Source organism: Maylandia zebra, linkage group LG3 (genome assembly GCF_041146795.1).
Source record: "Maylandia zebra isolate NMK-2024a linkage group LG3, Mzebra_GT3a, whole genome shotgun sequence".
Taxonomy (NCBI): Eukaryota; Metazoa; Chordata; class Actinopteri; order Cichliformes; family Cichlidae; genus Maylandia; species Maylandia zebra.
Genome location: NC_135169.1, coordinates 41,284,037 through 41,292,696, shown reverse-complemented (window position 1 = coordinate 41,292,696; position 8,660 = coordinate 41,284,037). Strand labels below are relative to the sequence as shown.

The window sequence follows — 8,660 nt, the reverse complement described above, 5'->3', positions numbered from 1 at the left end:
AGCAGTATTTTTTTATGTCCACCATATTTTTTATCGCATTTTTATATCGCAGGTTTATATTTTAAATGCTATATTACTTATGTTGATAGTTTTACATGTAACTGTGCACTGTTTGGTGATGTGCAACAGGTACATATCCAGAAAAGACACTTTTAACAGTTCCTTTGCGTTCAACCAATGAACCTCGTAGACGCAATCATCCCCCAAACTCAAAGGAAGTCATCTCCTGGTGCTTTTATTATGAAATGCGGACCGGATGTGGTTTGGAATCTGCTCGGCCTTGACCGCCCCTGACTTTAGTGGCTCCCGGGGCAGGACCATGGGACTAGTAGGACTTCTCAATGGAAATAAGGCTAGTTTTAAATCTTTTCTAAAGACACCGGTTAACAAAACGGACACGCCGACTACTCTGGATACGTTATTATACAGTTTTTAGTGTATTTTTCCCACATTGGTAGCACAGTTTGAGCTAAAACTGTTGTTGTTTTTGCGCTCTGTTTTTTTCCCCTCAAAGTAATTTCCTGTTCATGACCGGGGGCGAGAGTTTGCACGCTTGTTTCTCGTCCCGTACGTGTTTCGAAGTAATGGGAAATTTAAAGTGAGCGTTAAAAAAGCCCGACCGCGTTTCCTGAAGTTGGGAGCGGATAACCTGGGATGACTGCAGCCGCCTCCTTTGGATAAGACAACACACTGACTTGGACCCACGCTATGGGCAACAAAGGGAACCTCTCAACAACTGGGCTAGTTATTTAGCTACCAGGGAGGATACTCGGCATTTGAAATGTGGTAGATTTGCAGAGCTGGGAGGAAATGGAAGCCGATGCCAACATGGAAAGGGAATTCTAAATGAGTCGTTTTCCAAACAAAGAAGGACACCTCCGTCGGACTGAACACCGCCGAGCAAAGGGAAAGCCTTGCGAGAAATGGAGGAGGAAGGCTCGCTTGAGCCAAACAATATACTTGCAAAGGTCTCATTCTTCTTTGCCCGGTTCTAGCAACATCTACCCGCCCGCCTGTTCTGTTATCAAAACATTGTTTCCTTCGCCGGTGCTGCAGTGCTTTTCTGGCCGCGTGTGAATTAAAAATGAGGGTGGATCGTTTGCAGTTGTTTGGGATTTTGCTGCTGCTGAGCGGCTGCTGTGGCTCAGCGGCATCATCCGCGTGCAAATCGTTTGATGAAAACTCGAAAAGCGGTGGGAAAATCGTGCCGTCCTACAAGAAAGTGGTCTGCAGCAACATGGAGCTCCATCAGGTGTTGCCCCCGGACTCTCTCTCTTTCCCGAACAGAACAGTGACACTGTGAGTACACGCATACAGATGCATGCTGTGAAAACACATCCCATCAGTCACTAGATTCACTTTATTCTCAGTAAGGACTGTTTCTTTCCTGAAAGTTAATGTTACTGGAACTGTTTGCGACGTCTTAATAACCATCTTATCCCCCTTATTCATACTGCACAAACATGGAAAGATAAATATATCTTGATAAGCCGACCACAAACTATCATTTCACAGCTATATACTGTAAATAGCAGTGTAAATACTAACCTTGTGTAACAGTAACCCCTTCCTGTTATGCAGTGATTTATGCAGAGGCTGCTAAATTGCACACATGCCATTATAAATGTAAGAGCTCATAGGTTATGGATGTGATTCTTTTTCCACCTGGTTTTACTCTGGCATGGTTAGATCCTGACAGCACACCTGGCTAACACTAGCCAGGTGCCTTTTTTTTCTTCAAGAATTACACTTTTAAAGTTTAGTTTTAGGTTGTTGGTATGTAGCCACTACAGTAATATGGCCTTACATCAGAAGCAGGCTTTGAGGCTGTGCAACCACTGCCTCTCCATCAGTGTCATTGATTAAAGTTGCTGGTCTTTGTGTGGCAGTCTGCAGGGATGAAACGCACACCGAGACACAAGCTGCTGATTGATTGAGGCCTTTGTGTTGTGTCAAGTCAGAGCAGATTTAACCAATTGACACTCTGGTTTTGGTCCATCACTGAGCATTTGACAGGGAAAAATAAATAAAAAGGAATTTGAATAATCTTGACAGTAAGTCGAAGCTGCGTGCACCCCAGAGCTCTTGTACTTTGTGGTGGTGGTGTGCAATGGAGGAAATATGAGAATACCAGGGCAGGGTGCAGGAGTGGAAAGCAAATAATGGACTCCCAGGAGGGAAAGAAAGGCAGAGGATTGGCTGGTAATAAAGAGTTGTAAGACAATTGCAGTGCATGTTTTTAAGAGCTTTACTATAAGCCACTTGTTAGATTTGAGGCACTTTCCAAAGGCGCACGTTTTTAAAAAATGTTAGTTTGTATTTCAAAACAGGACTCGACTGCATTTGCAGATATTTGAAACTTTCTTGTGTCATATGAGACTTGAAAATCAGCCCATGCGCATAGTTTCTGCAAGGATGTTGTTAAGTTTGGAGTTTGGGTTTATGTCCAGAGTAATTTTATCAAGTAACTGGAGCCCAAAAAACATCCAAATTAGGCCTGTATAGTCTATCCTGGGTGGAGCTCCACACCTGGCAGTCATTCAACCAAGTGTTATTACCAAAAGCACTGATCCAAAAACACAGACTGTACGCTTGTCCTTATGATTAAATGTCCCATTAAACGAAGCATTCATAGTGTGCGTCAGTTGTTTTCTTTACTGTACGGCATCAAGAAGCCACGAGGAGTCCAAATTTACTCCAGCACATGCCTGCTGTGATGTTATTGGTGGGTAGAATCAAACCGCATATTCAAGCTTCTCGCTAACACAGGAATAGATCATATGGGTGAGTTTACTGTGTGCGAATTATTAGTGTTAGGGCAGATTTACCATTACCTGCACAGACTATGGGATGTCTCATTGCAGTTTAGCTTAAAGGATGGTGAGCAGAATGGACAAGTAGACAAGATCCGTCGTAAACTGGAATAAAACACTTGTATGGCTCTTGAATAAAAAAGAAAAAGATAAATTCCACTGCTTTTATTTTTATTTTCAGGAAGGATTTATGGAGTTAGTGCTAAGTATGGTGTGCTCTGAAGTAATGTAGTGGGCCCTCCCTTCTGTTTGCTTTGTCTTTATGTCTACAGTGAGCTTGTAGTCTCTCATCACGCTCTGACAGTGATGGATCGGAGGTTGAGCCTGGTTGCTCATGATTTAGCGCTGAGCTCCAAAGAACAAGAGCAGTGTAATTTGAGAGCTCGACCAAAAACAGCCATGAACGCGAAAGATTTTATTCAGTCGCCCACGTTTGTTTTTCTGGGAAGCAGTTGTCGTTTATTGTTGGAAAACAGTAGAACTACCCTGTACTTGTGGAACTGTCTTCATAGTTCCCTGCAGACATGAGTGGCAGTGAAATGACAGTCTATGCTGACTGCAAAGTTTTTTGGGTGGCAATTTATAACCTGTAAAATCAGCGACCCCTCTCGGGAGACGCAGCTGGCCTCGCAGGAGTCCCAGCTGGTGTGAGAACCCTTTCCCAGTCTTGAAAATGATCATCCCCTGTTTCTCCTTTTTAAGCCAAAGCTAATCCCAACATTTTCAGCTGCTCTTACTTTGTCTGTTCATGCAGCGATAATACTGGGAATAATGTCCGGAAATTCACAGATGAGATTCCTCGAGGTGTGCGAAGCTAATAGATCTGTATCTAAATGGCCCTTTAGCAGGCTTTCCTGCCAAATCTCTCGCTTTGGATTAATTTTTTTGGAATATTAAAAATTTCATCATTTTCAGTGCCCCTCTGAGGTTAATACACAGTAATATCCTTCACCTACTCTGGCCCTTTGGGCGTCAGTTACGGTATATTGTCAAGGAAGTGATTGATGGCATGGTGTCTTTCTTGTCGGAAACAGCATGTTAAGCTAGATATGATTAGAAACCCATCTGTCATACTAATTCCACCCCTTTGTACTTCTGATTTACCTCTTTGGGGGGTCTTCTAACAAATAAAAAATGTAATCCAAGCTTTTCACGTGAGAAAAAAGAAAGAAAGCTTTGACCTGTAAGCACATTTCTTTTGGAAGTTTGTCAAAAACTCTTTAGACTTTGAACTCGCTGAACTACAGTGATAATTGGCTTGACTTCATTCCAGAAAAGTTACCATGCGTAAGAGTAGAACAACCAGAAGTCTAACTTTAATCGTCACTGTTTACACATGAGCAGCTGTACAGCTAAATTAGCTATCGTCTTACCCTACTTGAATGCTTGGTGTTATTGGCCTCGTCCTCAAACTGAGTTTGTGTAGTTACCCGGTTTAGTCCTGCTCTCAATGCCTCTCGGCAGAGAAAAAAAAAAGAGTAATACATTCCTCACATTTGTGCTCTACCAGTGATACCACATGCCTAAGTAATCCGAGAGGAAATGACACAAATGTGTTTACAGCTGGCCTGTCCTCCCGTGTCAGTGTGGGCCCTCGGCTAATATACGAGTGGTTGAATTTAACTTTTATTTTAAGGGTTGTCTGAGTAGTATGCATGGGTGTGAGCATTTATTTCTGTGTACCTGTATAAGTTTCAGCCTCTGCATCCACACAGACAGGAAGAAACTAGACGTGAAGTATTCACCAAGCTCATATTTCTTTACAATCCTTGTTTAGTGCATATATATATTTTAAAAAAGGATCCATTCACAGGAGCACCTGGATCAGACTGTAAAAATGCGTGCACCTGGTTTTGGCCGCTGCAGAGCAGTGCGGGATTAATGTCTGGAGAAAAGCAGGGATTTCCTCCCTCATGGCAGAAAAAAATCACTCTGATTTGATGACACATTTGAGTGCAATAAACTGTCTTGTTTCGCAGTAGTGCAGACCTGGATGCTGTAGGCTCATCTGGTGATTTCATTTCCTTTAAGTCGAGCTCCGTGGAGTTGTTTCCCCTTTGGATTTTAGATCTTTAAACTTTTTTCAGCGTGATTGTAAATTCTGGTCCAAAGCGCAATCTCTGTGCTTACGTCAGTCGTCTCATCAATTTTTCCATGTCATGCTGAGAGATTTTAAAGTGCTTGTGCGAGGAGAGTGCAGGTGCTTGCTGTCATGCATGTCCTAAGAGGGTTTGTTTTTGGTGCTTTCCGAGCAAACCGTTGGTCTCAAGGAATGCTCCTGTTTTGTTTTTTTTAAATAGTAGTTCTGAAGTGTTTGCAGAAGAGGGTAAAATCCCAAAGGCGAGGCATTCACTGACAGCTGCGCAGAAAGTCAGTCTGCAGGCTTTCATTTCGCAGACCAGTTGAGCTTTGACTTTGTCAGGTTGCCTCAAGTATCGCTTAATCCCAGACAAGCAATTCAGTTCGGTGTGTAAACACGAGCTACGTGCTGTGCGGTGCCTACACGTCTGTGTTCATTTTCCTGCTCGCCCCCCCTTTTTTTTTTCCTTTACCCCGGTGTTTGAACGGCAGATCATTTTTCCATTCAGCTGCAGAGCTATAAGGTGAATACCGCACTCTAATGGTTTGTCCTGTTGAAAGCTGAAAGAAGATATTTTAATACCAATGACTTACAAGGATGAATTTGCAAAAAGAGGGTGTATGACATGTGCCTTTTTGAGCTTGCCAGTTCGGATGAATCACTGCACCTTTATGTTTTCTACATTTTTTTTTTCACTCTTTTGTCGTCCATTTTTCTCACACAATATTCCTGAAAAAAGTCTTCATACTTTGATTTTTTTTTGTAGAATAATAAAGAGCTGAAAATCTTTACATTGGCACATGAGAGCACCTCAGCCACTGGACCAGGTCCTTTCCCCACCTGAACTCAGACCTACTTTTCCATGCACTATATTCAGAGGAAGTCACTCTAGAAGGGTTTTTATGAACCCATCTGCAGCCTGAATCTTATTTGAAAACCTGCTGAAGGGTTACAGATCTCCACGCTGTGAAGTTCTTTGTCCAAAAGCCTCTTGAGCATAAAGAACCTGTAGGGAGAACTCCAGGGCTTTGTCCTTGAAACACTACGTGGCTGCTTGCACACTTAGCAGTGGCTGGCCATTTTGTGTGTTTCACTCCCTCGCTGCACAATGTAAAAATTGCCTTTCACTAGTGTAGTTTTTACTCACATAGAGAATGAGATTTAATCTAGACAAGTGCATTTTATACTACTTGTGACTAAGAGTGGAAATTCTGTTTTTAGAGAAGGTTTTTCCATAAATGTCATTGAGATTTATACCATCTGTATCAGTAGACAGGATGTGAGATTTCGTAGACTCCCCTAGCAGCTTGTTCCTGGCTTGAGCTCAAGCAGGTCTTATCTATGCATCAAGATAAGCAAGACTCCCTCATGTGTTGTTAGAAGCACAGACTGAAGAAATTCCACAGACTGGTCCTTTGTCTGGCGACCTCAGGCTGATTTCATGAGACAGACAGCAGGGAAGCAGACGATCTAACTACACATGTCCTGAGGCCAGTGAAGACACTAGTATTTAAATGGCCGTGATCTCTATGGAGACTCGAGGCTTTGCTCTATACATATTATTTACCTAGTCTGCAGTGGTAAGGCTTTCACATGAATGCAAGAGTGCAGAGAGGACTTTGCAGCCCAAGCGGTTTCTAATGTGGCGAGGTCACACTCCTGTCATGAGGAAGAGGGTGGGACAAAGCTAGCAAAAGAGCCAAAGAAGGGAGGAATGAAGAGAGGCCAAGAAAAGTGTGCATGGCTCTCAGGAGAACTCTCTTTTATAGGTTTATTTGGATGACTTGAGACTTACAGGGCTTTAAATGTGCAGTTTTGTAGCCAAACCTAATTCTTGATGCTTTACATAACCTCTGATGATGTCGGTGATGGTGAAGGTTTTCTTTTGCCTGCACTGAAGTTGTTTTCACACATGGACTTGGGGACAGTATTGGGTTTCAGGTTTGGGCATTGTTTGAGTAGCCATGCACACACAATTGCATGTTTACCCTTTAAATTTATTTATTTATCACGTATTTAGAATTTCATGCCTAAAATCCTACTTTTCTCAAATGCCCAACTCAGGTTTAGGTTTTACCCCCAACCCTTTTGTCAAGATTCTCATCAGGGAATTCTCCATCCACCCATTTCCTTCCATTTATCCAGTTCAGGGTCACTGGTGGGCTGGAGCCTATCCCAGCCCTGGACAGGTTGCCAATTTGTCATAGGGCTAACACAGAAAGACAAACAACCATTCTTTCAGCCAATGTAGATTAGCCAATTACCTAACCTATGCATATCTTTGGACTTTGGAAGGAAGCTGGAGTACAGTGAAAGATATGTATGTGCATTACATGCAGACTCCCCAAAGAAAGGGCAGCCGACTGGTAGATTTGAAGCCAGGACCTTCTTGCTGTTAGTGAATACCAATGGGAGACTTTAAATATAGTGTTTTTTCAAAGGCTTTTCTACAAACCTGAAAAGCTCTAACTAAAAGCATCGCTGATCCACCCTAGCGACTGGTTGAGGTTGAGGTGGGTTAGTGTATACTTGGAAGGTTATGACTTTGATTTTTGCATTGCAGATTTGTTTGTTTATTGCTCCAAGTTTTGAATGAATCTTCAACTTCAGCTCTTTTCAGTTTTATTATTATTCCTTTAAAAAAATGTATTAAAGGAATAAAATCTTGCGTATGCTCTTTTTGTAGTGTGACGATCCAGCCAACATGAGAAATGCTACAAAGAAGTAGCCAAACATAATAAATTCCCCCAGCCTTGCATTTATTGGAGTGCTAGTGTACTGAAAGGTGTTTTTGTCCATCCCCTGTATTCTGCTGATTAAGCCCCACATTGCTAAAGCTGGATTTCATCCATTTGGTATTCCATGCATTTCACGTATGAATTAGACTTTTGTGACGAGAGACCCAACATCTGCGGCTGTATCATCGGACCATGTGCACACAGGCAGTGAACAGAGTTTGCAGTCTTGTACATCATCGAGTCTTAACATTTGCCATTTCAGCGTTCAGAAGCCTGGAAAACAGGAACTCTTTATGTGCGTACTTTCTCTGAACGGCAGGGAGCCAAACAGCAAATCTCCAGAGAGTCTCCTCTGTCCAACCCTGTAATAAAACGGCCCCTCAACGCCCCGTAATGACTCCAATTTGGCCCTGGGTTGTGGGTGCCACTAAGCATGTATGTCACCCACCATTTCCCCTCCATGCTAACCACACGTCCTTGCTCCCGCACTCTTTGGGAGTACTTTTAAAGAAGGACCATAACTGGGAGGGACACACAGGAGCAGAAAGCGGGCAATTAGCTTGGAGCTTTCCTTGCTGTGGGTTAGCTCTGCTGGGAAAATAAACTAGATAATAAAATGCTGTTTATTACCCCGAGAGGAAGCTATCAAGAATTCACACTTAGGTTAGATTTAGGTTTTAGACTTTCTCAGGCTCTCTCTTCCTCTATTTTTTCCCGTTTTGTTTTAGTAAACAACTAATTGGCAAAGTTGCATTTAAATTGGACCACTGTTAACTCTAACCACATTGCTTTTAATACAGTGTTAGCTGTAAATATGAGATGAATATTTGGGTGTTCCTTCTATAAACAGGGATTTCTTCTCATAAGGACGACTCCCCGCACTGTCTAATTGTGTGACAGCTTCGAGGCGAGTATGCCACCAATGAGTCATCGTGGCTGCCGATCAGATTGCGATACATTTACCTATAAAGTCAAGCCAGCTTACTCCTAATCCCACTTTGGCTACCAGACACTGCCAATTTGACATGA

The 8,660-nt window shown here is 42.6% G+C and overlaps 1 protein-coding gene across 1 annotated transcript in view; it reads left to right on the top strand.

Annotated features, from left to right (window-relative positions):
* The first annotated feature begins 261 nt into the window (after positions 1–261).
* adgra3 (adhesion G protein-coupled receptor A3) overlaps positions 262–8,660 on the top strand; it is a 32,579-nt gene continuing 24,180 nt past the window's right edge. The window contains exon 1 of the mRNA XM_004554426.4: positions 262–1,299. Within this exon, the coding sequence (XP_004554483.2) occupies positions 1,085–1,299 (215 nt within the window). The 5' untranslated portion in view covers positions 262–1,084. The remainder of the gene's footprint in view (positions 1,300–8,660) is intronic.